The 18,461-nt window shown below is 48.1% G+C and overlaps 1 protein-coding gene across 1 annotated transcript; it reads left to right on the forward strand.

Moving 5' to 3' along the window:
- Positions 1–379: 379 nt before the first annotated feature.
- APCDD1L (APC down-regulated 1 like) lies at positions 380–17,457 on the forward strand. The gene is made up of 4 exons (XM_062009093.1): positions 380–433; positions 11,655–11,784; positions 12,379–12,937; positions 15,355–17,457. The coding sequence occupies exons 1-4, from the start codon at positions 397–399 to the stop codon at positions 16,117–16,119; spliced, it is 1,491 nt and encodes a 496-aa protein (XP_061865077.1). The 5' UTR covers positions 380–396; the 3' UTR covers positions 16,120–17,457.
- The last annotated feature ends 1,004 nt before the right edge of the window (positions 17,458–18,461 follow it).

Below are 18,461 nucleotides of genomic sequence, written 5' to 3' on the forward strand. Positions count from 1 at the left end.
GCGGCCGCATGTGGGGCGCAGGCGGCGGAGTCTCCACCTCTTCTGGCAACTTGAACCTGTGGCTGCCAAGCTCCATTAGAGCTATCAGCAGCCGGGGGGACGCGCTCCGCAGCAAAGGCGGGCTGGCTTGCGGTGGTTTATTTAAAAGTATCTCTTAATTTTTTTCCCCTCCTTTCGCAAGGCTCGGGGCTGAGCAGGACGACTGCTCCGGAGCTTGCCCCACCGCGTTCAGCCTCCCGGCCGAGCTGAAGCCGGGCTCCTGCCGCCGCGGGCACCGGAGCGCCGGGGGCGGCCCATGGCTGCGCCGCCGGGCGCCGCGCCCCGCTGAGCTCCGCGGGCACCGGCGCGATCGCGCCTCTGCTGCCGCCGGCTCGGCGAGGAAGCACAGCGGACACCATGGTCCGGTGCTGGTGGCTGGCCGGGCTGCTTGTAGGTAAGTGACATCGGCGGTCGCTGCCGTTCTGAGGCGGGTGGACGGGACGGGACGGGGGGGCGGCTGCCGGAGCGGCTGGCCCTTCGGGGGGCTCCCTGCCACCTCCCTCTGCCCCCGGGCTCCGCGAAGGGCCGGGAGAGGGGAGGATGCCGTGAATTAGAGGGGCAACGGGACTGAATGGAGAGTGCCAAGAAGTCGTAAGGAGCGTGCAAGAAAGCTGTAAGGAGGGTGCAAGGAGTTAGAGAAGAGGGTGCAAAGACATGGCAAGGAGGGTGCAAGGAGTTAGAGAAGAGGGTGCAAAGAGGGTGCAAGAGAGCCGCAAGGAGCGCGCGATAAAGCTGCGAGAAGATTGCAAGGCGTGCACAGGGCAGTTGCGAGGGGGGTCTCCCTAGGGCCGGCTCGGGCCGTGCTGACGGCGGGGCGGGAGGCACCTGGCGTGCGGAGCTGCGCTCACCCGCCCTGCCCGGATCCCGCTCGGATGCCGCCCGGCGCGGGAAGCGTTTCGGGGCCGTGCGCACCCGCGGTGTCCAGCCGCGGCGTCCCCGCTCCGGAGCAACGCTCCGCGCAGCCCGGCACCATCCACCGCTGTCCCGCGCGGAGAGCACCGGAGAGAGCCCGGATCCCTGGGGACAGAGCCCCCGCTGCCGCCCCCCAAGGGGCTTCCCTGAAGCATTTCCCGTCCCACTCTCCGAGAGGCGTGTAAACATACCAGGAGCGCTGCAGGGCCGGTGCTGAGCTGCGCGGAGCAGTGCTGGGAAGGGGCTTAATCTCTGTTTCCCCCTCGAGGCTCCCAGAGTGATGGAGGTCGCTGTTCCACCAAGCAAAAAACCCTGTCAAACTTCCCTCTGTGCCATTGCAGTTTGTTCCTGTCCGGAGCACAGAGCACCGTGAGTGCTTGAGCTGATCTTAGTTTCAGGGAGGGCTCACAGGTGATTCTTAGTGGTGTTTCATTAGGAATTGGGAATTAGCCCTGGGAGGATCCAGCACCTGCCCCAGCAAGGGACAACTTAATGAGCAGTCTCCATCTCCTCCAGCTGTGCAGACCTTCAGAGCTGCACAGGCTGCATCTTTGTGGCCCTTTTTCAGAAAGGCATCTTTCAACCCCATAGTTCTTGGAGCAGTTTGAGAAGAAAAGGTTCTGGCTTAAGGGACCATGTGAGAGAACAAGACAACTGTGCTGTGAAAAAGGGCAAAATGATTTCTGTTTACAACAAGCAGCAGAGCCTAAGGGAGGCTCTTCAATCCTTGGACAGAGTATTTTGGTAGGAGATGCAAGTAACACTCTTGGTTGAGGCTCTGCCTCCCCTGAGGAGAAGGGGGAAGGTGAAAGGAGGAGTGGGAGGGTGTCCCTGAGGACCTCGTGCAGTCTGGACACTGAAAATCCAGACACCTGGGTTTTTTGCTGCTCTCTTTTTTACTACCACTTACTTTACTCATGTAAAAGTTCTAGGCAGCAAAATATCATGTTGACTTGCCTCTTCAGCTCAGGGCTTAGTTTAATGATCATCACAAAGAATCATGTGGTGACAGTTATCAGACATTGCTTGCATTGTGTAAAGGATCAGGCTACAGAAAGAGGTCTCGAAACAAGGTACTTCTACAGTTATTTTTCTGTTCTACTTATGTGGAGCCTTTGTCCTATGTCATTCCTCAAAGATAAGGCTTAACTGGTTAAGAAATATATATTTTCCTGCTCCATATGTTTTATTAGCACAAGTTGCCCTGCTCAGAGGCCTGTTATACTGCATTATGTAACATTACTCACTTCAGTCTAATAAGAAAACTTTTTTCTGAACTCTTCATACCATTTATTTTAGTCCAGTCTAATTTAAACCCTGTGCTTCTTCCATCTGATGTCAGTGACAGAATTTCCACTGATTTTAGTAAGAACAGAAGCTGGACCCTAAACCATATATTTAAATAGCTGAGTCTGATCCAAAACTCATTAAAATCAAAGCAAGGTTTGCCAGTGACTTCACTGTGAGCAAAACTGGCATTCTGTATTTTGCATAAAACTGAACATCAGCATGAGCATCACACTAGGGCATAATTACTTGAAAAAGTACTTGAGTTAGTGAACTGATTTTGGAGTCTCCTCCAGCAGAAAAAAATCACTCATTCCTGGAAGTGTCCCCAGAGACTCGCTGAGTTTTACCTAAGCTTTCATTAAAGTCTTTACATTCCAGTAACACCACGCTGATATTTTTCATGTGTAGCTTGTCCTACATGGCTTTAACATAAAAGATCTATTCTTGCTTGCTTTGTTTATTTTTAAGTTTAAAAATTACAGTGTGGGGGTAAGATAAGATCAGCAGATGCATTCAATTATGAGATTAGGAAGAGAATCCCACAAATGATAGTAGTATCCAATGTGGATATGTGTGTGTTTGTGCATTTACACATGCATATAAATCTATTAACTTACTATTAAATTAACATGATGGTCTTTGGTTCAAATATGTGTTTGGGCAATATTTACTCAGCTAATTTATTTTTACCAAGTTGCTGGGTTTTGTTCTTCATTTCTCAAGCTAGCCAAAAAAAATCAGCAACTAGTGTATTGTGCTGGATCGTGTGATAGGACTCTATTTGTTCTTTCCATAATTATAGGTTAGCTGTGTTTCTAAGTCTATGGATATAGATAAAAACAGGGCTGAGATGTAAAAAAAGCACAAGTGAAAAAAATATCGTGTGGTTTCTATATTTTCCCCACAAGGACAAATTGTTGAGTAAGGAGATTTTCAAAAGCCAGAAATTGCTATGAAGAAAACCAAAGCTGGAATCCAATGCTAGGGGAGGCTGCATCTGGCAGAACAAAGTTTGGAAAGAGCTTTTGCCTTCAGTGGGATCCTGTGTTTCCCCACAACATAGCATATGTCATCTACAAAGACAGTTCCTTCATGCCTGAGGTACAACCACTGCGAAAATCAACCTGAGAATTAGCAAGCACCTATATAATGCTGTTGCTCAGTTCCTTTGGGCATCTTATGTGCATTTGCCAAGGAAGATAAAGCTATGAAAAAAGAGAATTCCTAATGTCATCATTCAAGGTGGTGCATCTGAGGTATTAATAATAATACCAAGAAACTGACAGTGAGAATGAGAGAACTTTAATGTGCAACCCTTCTGTAGGCTGGGTGCTGCAAGAAACTGAAAATATGATTCATAGAACAGCTCCTTCTCTACCCAGTTTAAGTTGTGTAAGATCTGAGGGGTTAGTAATCTGCAATCTGTGTGGGGTTTTTTCTTCTTTTAGGAGTTAAAAGGTCTCGTGCTCTGAACTGCAAAGTTAGGAAAGTTCTATTTCTGTGCATTAGGAAAGAAACTGATGTCAATTTGAAATGCCAAAGCTCCAGAGTATTAAGTGATAAGGGGGTTGAAGTGCATCATTATAGTGGAGCTTTAGCAGGGTGATGGTGTGATAATCATGTCTTTCACACTGATGTTTTCTCATTTTCAGTGAATAGCTTATTAAATCATCACAGTTTTAATTCAGTTGAAACTCAGCCCCTGTGGCACTGTTACATAGACTTTTGGATCAGTGCAATAACAGCTCTCAACTTACAACTGGGGTGATGGTACATGAATCAACAGGAGAAGTCTCATCACTGAGTGTCTGAATTGATTTTCTTGAGCTCAGTTTGTAAACTATCGCTTTAAACTTGAGTGTATCCTTTTAGCCCATTGTGTGGTTTCTATAGGGTTAATAAGAAGCACGGATGTGTGACATTTTGGCCTTGTGTAAGTTAAAGACAGAGATTCTTGGAAGTGGGATTTCACCTCCTAGTCTGAGATTAATGTATACACCAAGCTTCCTACTGAGACAAATGGAATCACCTTGTCCACACTCCTGCCAAATCCACAAGCGCAGAACACTGTTGGGTTTTGGCTTTTAAGTGTCTGTTCTTTTTTGTTGATACAAAAACACAACACATTATTTTCAAAGCTTTTTCAGAGAAAAATATTTTTTGCAGTTAGACTCCCTGGAAAAGATGGATGAGAACAGAAATGACAGCAAAGTTTGCTGCAGGAAAGCTCCTGAGTTTTGTGAGCTTTGAGTAGCGCGAGTCCCGTTATTAGATTAAGCAGCACATAGGTTGAATGTCAGCTTTGATTTTAGCGTCTGTCAGCAGTGTTTAAGAGAACTGGAACACATCAAAACTCGGCTAATGCTGACAGGCAAAACAGTAGACTGAAATTTCAGGCTATCTACAAACCACACCCAGACCCCAAAACACATGTTAGAAGTAACTTTAATTCTGTGCTTCAGCTGAACAAGTAACCTTTTTCTGTGGTCACTTGTGATTCTAAGTTGAACATGTGTGTGTATTTCTGGGGTGGGCTATGTATCAGTTTACCACCTTTCCACAGAGCATTTTTTCTGAGGATAGCTCCCTCTATGACTGCTTTTGAATGCCCTTCTCATCTTTGGCTTCACAGGACCCCAGTAGCCTCAGCCTATTAGATCCTATTTTTATTACTATCAACAGTATCCTTGTGGCACTGCCAAGATCCCTGTTGTGTTAGGTGCTAACTAAGGAGAGGACAATGGATCGCTCTTGGTTTAGTGGGTTTGTAATCTAATTTCCCAGACTTAGAGTTTCGACAGTGAGTTCTTGCCATTGCAGGGACCTACGGGGATTCCCAGCTGTGTCCAGCCGTTTAGGACCTACTGCAGTTACTGATGTCTGGATGCATCTAAACACCTTTGAGCATGCAGCCTGTATTTCTAGCCCCACAGGGACCAGGCAGTGATTTCGATGAGCAGGACAGCAAACAATGTGCTTACACAGGAGAGCAGCTGTCTCCCGTGGGAGAGGGGAACTGAGGTGGCTCCATGGCAGTGGGAGACTGAAAGGCCACTCAGAGTATCCCGCCGACTCCCTGCCAAGAGCGGGTTATTCCCTGCTGTACTAATGCTTTGTTCGACCCCTCAAAATCCTGCCAAGCAAGTAGACTTTGCACTGCCTACTAGATTGTGCCTCAAGAAGTTCACCCTGATACACAAGCCACATTTTTTTCCTCTCTTCATTCACTCCCAACAGAACCTCTTTATTCACTGCAGGGAATTCCTTCCCTTCCTTGGTGTTTATGCTTTGTGAATAATTATAGGCTGTTATCATGTCCATCTTGCCCCAGCTGTCACTCAGCCAGGCTCCATGTGCCCTGCTCTTTTACTCTTGCTTCGTAACTCAATCCCTCCCACCCCCTAATCATTTTTTGTTGTTCTGCTCCCAACTCCCGCCAATTCCAGTTGCTCATTTTGCTTTGAGTAAATGCTATATTTATGTTAATGTCATGTGGTGGGTGGTCCTCTGTGTGCTCATGGGCCATGTAAGTGATTTAGACATGTGAAATGAGGTTGGCATTTTATAGCCAAGCCATGGCCTGATTACTGGTTCTGCTCTTCAAAGCACTCCAGGAAAAAAAATACACTTAGCCATCGCTATTAAAAATGGCCACGATGGCCACTAAGGAAAAGTCTGTGCAGGGGTTCGAGGGAGCTGCCAAAAACTGTGTGGGTGCTCTGTACATAGGAAATGACAGTGTGGCATTAATTTCAAACCCATAAGCTGTATTTTCTAGTGAGATTCCATCTCATCTAAATGGAGGGAGATAGATCTGATATTTCCCATTTGGTAAGAACACGAATTCCAGTTAGAACTTATCCGAGTCAGGACTGTACCCCTGAGCTATTGCTCAGCCTTGGATTGAGTTGGTTTGCTTTCATTTTGGAAAAGAACCTCATGTGTTCTGACCAATCTCTCACTGTCTAGGTACCCAGGGGATTAGAGATCATCTCACTATGGTCTCACCTATCTCACCAACTTAAAATTTGAACTTTCACCAGTCTTCAAGGAAAAGACCTCTAGCATTGCCCTCTTTCCTTTGGTTTCTTTTCCTTTCTGGTTATGTATTTCTTTGTGCCAAACTTAACTGATCAGTTTGACACAAGTTACAATGTATTAGTGTGGCCTGAACCCATTTGCTTCTTTTGGCACTTGCCAATGCCAAAAATAGAAGGCACATAGCAATTGTCCCAATAGTTCTTACCTCTCCAGATAAACCATCCCTCTGCCTCCAGAGTCTGTCCTGTAGTTTGTGTGGAGGTAGTGAATGGCAGCAGGGGAGCCTCGTGATTTCTCTGATTTTGGCTCACAGTAGGACCCAATTTTCAGCACTTGCCCACTCTCCTGGCCCTCCAGCTGGGCTGTGCTGTGCTGCGGGGCTGGCAGCAGGACAGGGAGCTAAGGACCAGTTACCGCTGAGCTCATCACAGTGATTGGGCCAACTGGAGCTATTGGGCCATACAGAACTGCTCAGCTGTGCTCCACTAAATCTTTTTAACATTGACCAAATTAGCTGTGGAAAAGCATCTGACTCGTCTTTTTGAGTCTGCATAATGTCTTCTACGGGGTGTGAGGGAGAAGCATGAAGTGAAATGCCTTCTATATCTGTCAGGGCAGCGAGGATGTGGTGAGCAAAGCTTTGTTCTGTAATTAGAAAGTGTGGTGTTTTGATGAGCATCGACTGTAGGAGATCTTTGGGGAAGATGTACTCACATGAGCCACTGGTGCTTTTATTTGGGAATTTGAGTCAGCTGATTTCCCTCTTAGGAGCTGCAGAATTTCATATGTGATTACACTCCAGAATGCTCAGGAAACTCAAGGTGATGCTCTGCAATGACAGCTAACACATAATACATTCCTGGTGTCATCCTTAAAAGAACAGATGAGAAACATCCAGGGAATTTGAAGCATTTTACAAATAGCATGGGCTGAGCATCAGGCTGGTGAAACAGCTCCATGTTGTTGTGCCTGTTTTACAGACAAATAAGAGACAGGACGAATAATAGAAATACTTTTCCAGAAGCCAAACAGTACTCCAGTGAAAGCACTGGCATCCTCCCTCAACCACTTGACCACATTTTGGCTTAAATTCAGGGAGGCATTACTAATCAGGAAAAATGCTCATGCACTGGCTTAATTTCAAGTATATGCTTAAGTTTCACTGAAACCAATTAGACTGAAGCATGTGCTTAAGTCCTGTCCTGAACTGAGTTTAGTTTTCCGATAGGCAAAATGCAAAGTTCTGCTCTGATACAGTTTTCCACCCCCCGTGGGTTATATTTAAGTTTTAAGGCTTTATGATATTCTAAAATCTGTCTCTTCCCACAGAATAGTTCTTTTGGGAATGCCTTGTACTGAGTGAATTAAAAGCACCACTAACTTAATCTCCACACAAATGCAAGAAAAATGGATTTGATAAATACAAACGTTTCCTTTGCTTTTAAAACAATGCTTATTCCTTTAGTGGCTAACCCAAAACCCATTCTTCCTGCTCTCAGGAGAGAAAAATGCTAAAGAAACACTCTTCTGCTCTGTTAATGAAGTCTTTGTGGCTAAGTATAATTCACTTATGCAGAATATATTGATATGTTTCTTATCATCCATTTCACTCCAGTCTGAACATTCCTCAGAAAATATCAAAGGTTTTATGTCATCTCTAAATTTAAAAATGTGTAATGTTCCGTGACTTCAGGCACTGATCTTATCCCTGTGAATGGGTGACTAACTGAAACATTACAATTATAAATGGGAATAATAAATTCTGGCCATAGGAGGCAATAACATGTAACAGATTAAGCAATCTAGCTCTGGAGAAGAGTTCATCTGCAGTAACTAATTTGGTACAAACTGTAATGTATGTATTTTCTTCTCTATTTATGAAGAAACAGATGTGACTCAACTTTGCTTTTTTTTCAAAGTCACTGTGCTTGGAGGAACACGACATTTGTTTCCAACAAGGCATGTTACAGTATTTTTCTCCTGGTTGTTTTTTTATCCTTTTAAAAGTGAGAAGTGGATCTGAACGTGGAGCATCCAGCAGCAACATACACAATCCCACTGGCAGACTCTCCTCTGCAGGCTTGGCTGTTGCCTAGGAATGTTTGGTCTTAATTTTACCAACAGTTGACTTAGCAGAGAGTTTCTGGTTCTGCTTTTCTATTGCTTGATGCCGTGGGTCTGATTTTCTTCTACAAACGAGCGTGTGCAATAGCTGGTCAGTGTTTGCTACTGCTGTCATCTCCAGGCTTGATCCAGTTTCTGCTGATTACAGAGATCAGCTGCTGCTCCCGGTTACTGACAGTCCTAATTGCCAGAGTGCTTGTGCAGCCCCATTGCTCAGAGACTTTGGGCCAGTGCTTTGGATGCAGCATGCCCCAGAAAGCTGGGAAAAGATCCTGTTTTGTCTAGCTGCTGTACCGAGGAGCTCTCTGGAAGCGCTTGCGGTTAATCGATACAGACAGACGGGATAACAAGTGAGTGGAAGAGATCACAGTTGGGGATATTTTTAGGTTTTCCTATGAATGAATATTTTTCTGTCGAAGATGAATTGTGAATACTTCCTTCCTCCTGCCCAAGAACTCTATAAAGCAGTTAATTTGTGTCTCTCTTAAGATGGAGAGAGGAGCTGCTCTGATGTGCTTCACCAGGAGCTGAGTGACAGAGTGACATATGAGTGACAACCACTTTATGCCACTCTTGGAATAGAGATCTGCTCAAACTACAGATTTTAGGTCTGAAGCTGAACTTTTCCAGTTTGAAAGGATGTTTGGGTCTGGTTCTGTTTTGGTTCTGTAGACTGTAGTTCTGAGGTACACCAGTACCTCAGGAGCCTGTGCTTATGAGGAAGAGCAAATCTGACCCTTACAGTCTTTCACCTTGAATACAAATACAGTTATTTTTTAGTTGACCATATTCTCTAGGATAGAGTTTTCATGTTTAAGTGCAATTCAGTTTGGACTGTCATACTGATGGCTCTCCAAAAGCTTTGCCAGTAATTAGGCCTCTTGATAGGGCAGTCAGACAAAACTTGGCATATTCTGTGGGTGAGTGAAAAAAGACCCAGGGGTAAGAAGCCCACAGGAGTGAATTTGCCTGAGCAAAGTCATGGCAGAACTGAGGTGTGGATGCAGAGCCCCAACTCCTCATGGGCTCTACTAAATAGGCACCCACAGGGCAGCCTGCATGCAGCCTGCAGCTGCCAAATGAAAGCTCTCACTAATAGCTGTGGGTTTTGTCAACCAGTATCTTCCCATCTTCGTATGAATACTCACAGGAACTCCTTTTTAGGAAGCACTGGTGCAAGCAATTGTGAAGGATCTGGTTATATTTACTCTTCACATCCATCCCTTAAAGATGATAAAACCAGTGCAATCTTGAGCCTGCTCCAAAAAGAGCCCTTAACACTAATAATGCATCTTTCCAGCTCATTTATACACTGCAGTGCGTAGTGAGGTAACAGAAAATCCAAGCTGTTTTCACTGGCCTTTGGGTAGGTAGGCTGCTTCTGTAACTGCTCTGCTGCTTCAATGGGGGCTGCACTTTCCATATGTTTGTTGCCTTTGTGACAGTTTGAAGGTTTTCATGCTTAAATCTACATGAGTACATTTCAAAGACCCTGGTCCTGTAAAACCGCTGCAAATGGCAGCACTATAGTGAAGTGACTGAATTCGTCCATCAGATGTAAGTCTTCAGTTATATATTCCTAGATTAGTAATAAAATACTATTTGAGTGGAAATCTCTCTGCCCTGCCACATGTTCAGGAGCCTCTGAGTTGCACAGCAGATGTTTAATTACTGAGTTCCCATTTGACTTGGTCTAGAGCTTATGTTTGTGGAAAATTTGGATGTGTAAGGCTTGTAACAGGGGTTTAACCCTGTGTGTGTGTGTGTGTATGTGTAGGATGTGTTGATGCCAGGGATGAGAGGTTCTTGTCTTGGAATAAGTCATTTGTGGGAGTCAGGGGAGCCTCCTTGGTGGGCCCAGCCATGAAGCTCAATCTCAGTGTTTATATCTGTGAGATGTCCTGAGCTTGCAAGCTGGGGAATTTCGCTGATGTTGCTCAACAGCTCGTAGTCTTGCCCAAGGTTTACAGCAGCACCATATGCACCGACTTCATCCTCAAACACTGCTGGTTAGGAAGGCGATTACACTCTCCAGGCTGGGCTTGGGCCCTTTCAGTTCTCTCACATGCAGCCATATGGTTTGGGTTTCTCTTCCCCATGAAGTATCTGGTTGAGGCAAATCTCCCTAAAAAGACAATGGGATGGTTTTGCTTATATAGAGGTACACGTGTGGCACTAAGACGAGCAGTTGTGACTCTGTATCTTGATTTCCTGCACTGAGGCACAGGGTGTGCAAACGTTTAGCATCCTCACCCTGTGGGAAGGTAATACATATGTGTGAGATCTTTCCTCCAGCTGATGAGCAGGCTGGAAAGCAATCTGTGTCCTAACCATTGCTATGTAGGGAATGAAAGTTGGCTTGACGATTTCCAGCACACCACTAGGTAAATTGCAAAGCACAGCCAGAGCAAGCAAAGCCTGGCTGGGCTCATGGACCCCAGGCAGCCCTGGGCTGTGCTGAAGGCCATCAGGCCATCCATGGGACTGGGCTCTGCTGCACCAGGCAATGGTACGATGGCTGAGAATTGGAAGAGCTTCTGAGAGCTCATTTTGTGGTGTTCTGAAGAGGTAAATCCCAAGTTTCTTACTGAGCTCACGATGAGTCCATGAGAAATTTGTTTAAGTAAAGAGTGAGTATATAGGAATATATGTACATATATATGTGTGTATGCAAAGGTCTTCAGGATTTAGCTGAGTGTTCACACATTCCCTAAGCCAATAACATCCGTTGTTATGGGAAATGAGGTAAGTGACAGAATTACTGTCCTTATGGCGGGCGACAGGCGAGCCCAGCGTTCCCATGCCGTAACTCCCGGTCTCGGTTACTGCTTCAACAATAGCTTGAGGGAGAGAGAACGTGAACAAAGAGCACGCAGCTTTAGTTGAAGATTTCATCTAGAAAATAGTTGGATTCGGATGAAACCCGAGTTGGAAAACACTAAAATAGAAATGTGTCCTTAACTTAGAGCTTGTTGACCCATGGGGACTCATTGTCTAGCCAGCCCTTGTGGCGATGGAGCCAGGCGAGCTTCCCCCGGCCGTGCCGCTGGCCGTGCGCTGCGTCCGGGGGTCCCGGCGCGGGGGGCGAGGGGGCGGCCGCCAGAAGAGCCCCCAGCGCTGCGCCTCCCGCCGCGGGGCCCAGGGAGAGACCCCGGGGAGATGTTCGTGTGTGTGTGTGTGTGTGCGGGGAGGGTTCTGGGGGGAGGGTGCGGAGCGCGGGCTCCGGGTGCTGACGCCTCCCCCCGCAGCCTGCGCGGCCGCGGAGCCGCCGCTGCGCTGGGAGCCGCCGTGTCGCCAGCAGCTGCGCCACCTGCAGGACGGCGCCGGGATCGCGGCTCGGCTGCCGCCCCGACTGGACGGGCGCTGGGTCTCCACTGGGTAAGGCACCCCCGGCCTCAGCCCCGAGCCCACCTCTGCTCTTGCGCACCCCCTCGCCCCGGTGCTGCTGGAGCCGCGCAACCCTTCGATCCTGAGAACCCACCCCAAGGTCACCCCCGCGCTGCTTTTGCCCCAGTCACCCCCTGCTCGGTACTGCCGGGCTGGGAAAGCAATCGCTGAGCAACAGAAAGCAAGGCTGTCCCCCTTTCCCTCTCCTCCCCAAGCACCCACCCCCGGCCAGAGGGAAGCCTGAGGTCACTTGGCCCCATGTGCCCATAGGGCCTCTTTCTGTACCCCTTCAGCGCACAGCTGATGAGCACACCCAGCTCAAATGGGCAGAGCAGCCTTGGTTCCTGCCTGCCCTCAGAACACCTCCCTGGGAATGTGGCACGAGGCATAAACCCCTCTGTCCACCCTGTCACGTTTTGGTAGCAGTTGCCCGGATCATAAAATCACCCACTGGGTGTGGGAGGCTCCTGCCCGTGATGCTGCTCCCACCTCTGCTCAGCCCTCTCCTCCCCGCTCCGCGTGCCCCTGGGGAGGGTTTCCCCCTGCCGCTGTGCTGCACTGGCTCAGGACTGCCTCCCTGCCCAGGTGTGAGGTGCGGCCAGGACCCGAGTTCCTCACCCGATCCTACCTCTTCTACACCAACCGCCTCTTCAAGGCCTACCAGTTCTACTACTGGGACCCCTCCTGCCGCGACCCGTCCTACTCACTGGTCATCAAGGGCAAGCTCCGGCTGCGCCAGGCTTCCTGGATCACCCGCGGGGCCACCGAGGCCGACTACCACCTCCACAAAGTTGGCATCGTTTTCCACAGCCAGAAAGCCATGAGGGAGGTGGCCTCCTGGATCAACCAGACCTCTGGCGAGGGGTGCAGCGGGTTCCTGCCCCCGGGGCGCACCTGGGTTCCCGGAGCCCTCTACGAACTGCTGAGCACTAAGAGCGAGCGTGACTGCACCGCTGCTTTGGGCTTCGCCATGCACGAGCTGAGCCTGGTGCGGGTGGAGAGGCATTACCAGCCCTTGGTGCAGCCACAGCAGAGCGGGAGCCGGCTGGTGGAGGAGCTGTACCTGGGGGACATCCACACCGAGTGGCTGGAGAGGCTCCACTACCGACCCACCGGCTATCAACGGCCCATGCAGAGTGCTGTGGTAAGGATGGTGCCTGCACACGCTCCCCTCAGGTTCATGGCTTTGCCAAGCATTTGTTAGTCCCTTACTGTTAAAATGCCACCCACCTGCATTCAGCCGCCTTCTGACCCAAGGACAGGCAGATGAGGAGGTGCAGGGCTGTCCTGTGGGTTCCCAGGGTGCTGCCTGGGTGCTTCACAGCACATGAGGTTCAGCCTCTCCCTCACTGAGAGCAGGAGTGGGTCAAGTGAAAGCTCAGCAAAACCAACAGCAGGAAGGAGCCCGCGGTGGCACGGGCTGGGAGCGAGCAGCTTTTCTTTGGCTCTCTGTTTTCCTAGGAAACTCAGCTTCCTAGTTTCCTGCACCAAAGTCAGTGAAAGCTTCAGGCTGCAAGTCATTAGAGACTGCCTACTCTGTCCTTTGTCTTCCTCCCCTCTCTTTCGCTCTCTGTTGTGTCCTCCAGGTTGAGAGAGGAGTGAGGAAGCAACATCTGCCATTAGATCATTAGTCCTCGGCGTAATGCCATTAGAGGAGGAAGTTGCTCTGAATACAATTATGTGATTACACAGAAATCAAAGTTCCATGTTGACATAAATAAAACTGAGCAGGAGATTTGGTTGCATTTTATCTTTTTTGTTGCATTTTTTGTTTTGCAGTAGGTTAGTTTATTTCCAGGAAAGCTCATTTCTGTCGGAATCATAGCGAATGATTGAGCAGTGGGATGGGGTGAAAAAAACCTCTCTGATTTACCAGATAGAACTGAATTAATTGAAAAAGTAATAATAATAATACATTTTTTAAACCCCCCAAATTATTTTGGGGGCAGCATTTTCCCACTCCCCAAACTGCACCAAGAGAACTCTGGAAAATACAGATGCAACACTCCTCCTCAGAAGTAACATTCCCAAATTGGTTAAACTTGTGTTATCTTGGGCCAAAACCATATATCTGAGCAAAACCAGATGGTAAACATAAACACTTTTAAAAAGTTAATTTAAAACCAAACCTAAAGATACTGAAATTCACTCTCTGAATGCAGTGCTGTAATTAATCAGCCAACAGCTCTCCAATGGACCCGCACATGATGTCACCACTTGGCGATAATTAGGAGCTGCCATACGTTAGAAATAACTTCACACGGCTGGTTTAAGCAAGCAAGGTTTTTGGCTCCATGTCTATAGTGATAATTCTACTGGGCACAGGGTTTTTCTTTCTTTTTTTCCTTTTCTCTGAGCTAACCTCCCTTTGCCTGTGCTGGTGAGTTGCACAGCTATGCTAGGAATTATTTTTATGAAAATATCACTCTTTTCCCCTTAAATTTATATCTGTTTTAAAGAAACCCATTCTCCCCAAATTACCTTTCATTATCAAAGAATTTCCTGTCTAAGGAGAGCATATATATTTGCCAAGTTCTGGGATTATTTAGCCATAATGTACTGTGTACTGTCAGCACTCATTAAGGTGACAGTAGCAGTAAAGCAAGCTGAAAATGACTAAATTACTGTAGACTCCAATCAACCTGCATGTAAATTATCCACCCTGCAGTTAACTACCGAGTTATTTAACCTTGTTGCATACGACGCTTCAGTAAAGATTAGCTCGTGCTCTAGAAAACGATATAATGTTCAAACCCTGGTTCTTCAAAAATAAATCAGTTGTGATATATAAAGTATAAGGAAAAGTTCCAAGCTACCCAAAAAACCCCCCTCCTGGCACTGGGTCGGCCACAGGGCTGGTTTGACTCAGTGCTCTGCACGAAGCACAGCCCAGAAGCAAAGGTCAGGCCCTTGTTTTGCAGCAGGTCCTTTCCTTCCCGTCTCCTGTGCAGGGCCCATCCTGGCTGTTTGGCAAAGCTCCTGCCTCCCCCTCCTGACCCAAAACCTCCTGCCTGATGGTGACCCGAAACACGGGCAGGGGCTCAGGATGGCTGTGGTGGGAAGGGGAACATGCCGTGCTTTGGCCTGTGCTGGAGAGGCTGCCCTCAGTGTGGTGTGGGGCAGCCAGAGGAGGTTTCACAGCGTTTTTGGTTGCCCAAAGGACCGCGTTGTTCCTTGGGAGCGGTGCAGAAATGCGCTGGGGCAGCTGACATCGCCCAGCACCCCCCTCCTCACCTCTGCCAGTGGGAAACTGGTGGGGGAAGCAGCTCGCCTGCCTGAGTGCACATTCCTTGCCCTTGGGGCAGCTCTGCCCTTGTACTGCTCCCCGCAGCCTGTCCTGGGGCCCTGGCACCAGGCCGGGATCTCGCTGTCCTTCTCCTGCACCAGAATAGCTGAGAGCCAGGGCAGTGCTTTATCTCGCTTAATCTCCTTGGATGTCTGGGCCAAGTTCATTGCAATTGAGTGCCCGGGTGTGGAAAAGGGGACTTTGAGCTTTTTAAATACTCTGGAAGGGGGTTTTGCCTGTCAGTTCACAAACCCATTATCTTTTGCCTTCTGCAGCACCACGTGCACCCTTGCCCAGCCTGTGGGATTATTTACAGAGCCGACGAGCACCACCCGCCCATCCTGCCTGTGAGAGCACAGCTGCCCATGCAGCTCAGCGGCAGCTGGGTGAGCACCCACTGCGAGGTCCGGCCGGCCGTGCTTTTCCTTACCAGGTACTTCATATTCCATGGTAACAACCACACCTGGGAAGGTTACTACTACCACTACTCTGACCCACTCTGCAAGCAGCCGACTTTCACCATCTACGCAGCTGGGCATTACACCCAAGGCATCCCTTCCTCCAAGGTGCGCGGCGGCACCGAGCTGGCTTTTAAAGTCACCCAGGCACGGGTGACGCCGATGGACCAGGTGACGGTGATGATGCTGAACTCCTCAGAACCTGGAAGCTGTGGGCTGACAGGCTCCTGGAGCGCAGGGGTGGAGCAGGATATAACACCCACGAATGGGTGTCTGGCTTTGGGCATCAAGCTGCCCCACACAGAGTATGAACTTTTCAAAACGGAGCAAGACACGCGAGACCGCAGCCTGTTGTACATCGGTGAGAGGCCCACGGACGGGTCCAGCCCTGACAGCCCTGACAAGCGACCCACGTCCTATCAGGCACCTCTGATTCAGTGTGCTGGAGCCTCAGAGGAATTCTCTAACTATGTTAGTCTAAAATACTCGGCAAAAAAGGATGCTAACGGAAACAAAGCACTAAAACCCTTGCCTGTGGCCTTCTTACTGTTTATAGCAGTTCTGTTTTTAAGATGGGACTAGGTATCTGTTGGGGTGCAGCACAGAATTCACATAGTCTTGGTGCTAGCGTGATTTTTGTATCCTTCAAATAAGCACATCTGGAATCAGTTTCACTCAGATTTGGAACCACTTTTTTAAAACACCCAACAACAGGGAAGGAAGCCAAGAAGATACGCCTGGCTACATACTGTTTGTCCTGTGGCCTCATTGCCTAATCTCCCCTCTTTGCATACCAATTTAATGTAGTGACACGGATGTGCTGCACATTCCAGTAGATAATTTAGCAATACGAGGGGGGAAAAAAGGCGACATCAATTGCAATCGCCGCTTTGAGCTTTTGACATTGCTAAGATTTAACCAGGAGCTTGATTCAGATGTAATTCAAACACCCCAAGTGTCGGCTGCTGAGTTTCTTTGAGGTTAAGTTCCCTCCTCCTTGCTGTTCTTGCAAATTTAATCTGCAGAGTCAGTCAGCAACAGATCAACAGTGAGCCAGTGCTCCTGCTGAGGGCTCGGTTAATCATGCTGCTCTGTTTACAGACATTTCCTGCAGTTTTCATGCACATGTGCACACACAAAGATGCATCACACCATCTTCCACTGACAGACAGACAGCTGCACTTGCACAGCGTTACCTCCACAGACTGTCGGGTCTGACCTTGGCCATAAAAGAAGGTACAGTACGTGGAAAACACCTCCGTGCACAAGTGCTCAGCTCCACCCTTCAGCATTCTCTGGCTGCAGACGCTGCCTCTCGCCGCCTGTCGCGCTTCCCAGCACAGCACTGGCCGCACCTGGGCACCTCAGCGATGGCACCGCGGGCACTGGCACCACCGACCCCCCTCGCCATGCACCCAGCAAAGCAGAAGATCTCTTACAATTCTTCTCAGGCCATATACCTTTGCTGTCTCCTTTTTTTAGTAAGTGTCCTGGTGTAGCAGTTGCTAGTCCAGCTCTTTCAGTCCAGACGTCACTTCCAGGTGCTTTATAAATCTTCCCTTAGTGAACAATGGGCTGAGGAGAATCTCGGATCAGACACTTTCGGGCCATCAGTCAGGTCAAACCGATTTCTACTGGCAAGAAGGACAAACTAAGAAATTGTACTTCCCATCTGCTGCAGCTAAGAAGCATATAACTTACTTGGAGAAACCCTCCTCCCAGTAGCTAAATCCTCTCCAAATAAGCCTATATATCTTACTCACAAAGGATATTTTGTTAAACCAGCTATGCAACAGCTACCTTCTTAATGCTGTATTTACGAACTTGCAGCTTGTATTTAGATAAATTATGGGGTTTATAACATAAAAATACTTTTGGGGGATGTGTACATTACCTAATAATTCAAATGAGATGCTTATTAAACACATACAGTTGTGACACAAATGTCGGCAGCATGTTTACATGTTCCAGGCATCATCAAATATTAATCACTCCCATAACAGTTGTACATTGAAGGTGATACACAAAAAGGCTTCCTCACCTTTCCTCACCTCACAGTCAGTGAAGAAAGAGACTTCTCCAGGGGTTCAGCAGGCAAAATGCCTCCCTGTTTCTAAGGAGTGTGTTTCATTGCTTGCTACTGCGTGGAGATCCGTGAGCAAGCGTTTGCAGAACGGGTGGAAAATGTGGAATCTCCTTTGGGACATTCCCCACTGAGATGCCACGAATCGGGGCAGGTCTGGGGTAGCACAGCATCGTCTCACAGAACCCACACACGTGGCAGAACATTTTTTTCAGCAGACCAGTTCCCCTTCTCTATGTAGAGCAGTCCCAAGGATCTTAAAGGTCTTTTCCAACCTAAATGATTCAACAGTCACTTCAGGCAGCCTGGAGGAAATGTTCCTGTGACTCAAATCATAGAATCATAGACATCAGCAAAGCTGTGTGCATGACTCAAAGATGTCCATGGCAAAACCAGATACATAACCTTGTGCCATCTTTGGAGGGTGGGTGAAGGGAGGGAAAGGCAATTCCTGCCCCACATTTGCCCTCCAATGAAATTGGTGTGCATGTACTTTTTTTCCACTTGTGTAGCATAGAAAAGTGTCAAACTAGGTAAATGTTCAGATGCTGCAGGGGGTAAACACTCCTCCAAGACCACAGATCCTTTCAAGGTGGTGATGGGATGGACATGATGTGAGGAGTTATGAGGCAACACCACGTACTATGCAACAAGCACCTGAGAAAGCTCCCACCTCTGTGGCACATCAACCACACTCAGCTCCAGCACCTCCAGACCCTCAGACACAGCTCCCCAGCTCCATGACACGCAGTCTAAGCTGACTCAACCTTCCCTACAGAAGCCTCATCAGGAGTCTTTGTCCCATTCCCCTCCTTTAAGTATGCTTCTGAAAGGAAAAAAG

The sequence above is a fragment of the Colius striatus genome, chromosome 16 (assembly GCF_028858725.1).
Source record: "Colius striatus isolate bColStr4 chromosome 16, bColStr4.1.hap1, whole genome shotgun sequence".
NCBI classification, from domain to species: Eukaryota; Metazoa; Chordata; class Aves; order Coliiformes; family Coliidae; genus Colius; species Colius striatus.

What these genes read in the sequence shown, in the direction of transcription:
- APCDD1L (XM_062009093.1), top strand. Translation starts at nt 397, where the DNA reads ATGGTCCGGTGCTGGTGGCTGGCCGGGCTGCTTGTAG. An exon ending in GCTGGCCGGGCTGCTTGTAG is followed by an intron (nt 434 to 11,654) that starts GTAAGTGACATC and finishes CTCCCCCCGCAG; the next exon opens with CCTGCGCGGCCGCGGAGCCG. An exon ending in GGCCCATGCAGAGTGCTGTG is followed by an intron (nt 12,938 to 15,354) that starts GTAAGGATGGTG and finishes TGCCTTCTGCAG; the next exon opens with CACCACGTGCACCCTTGCCC.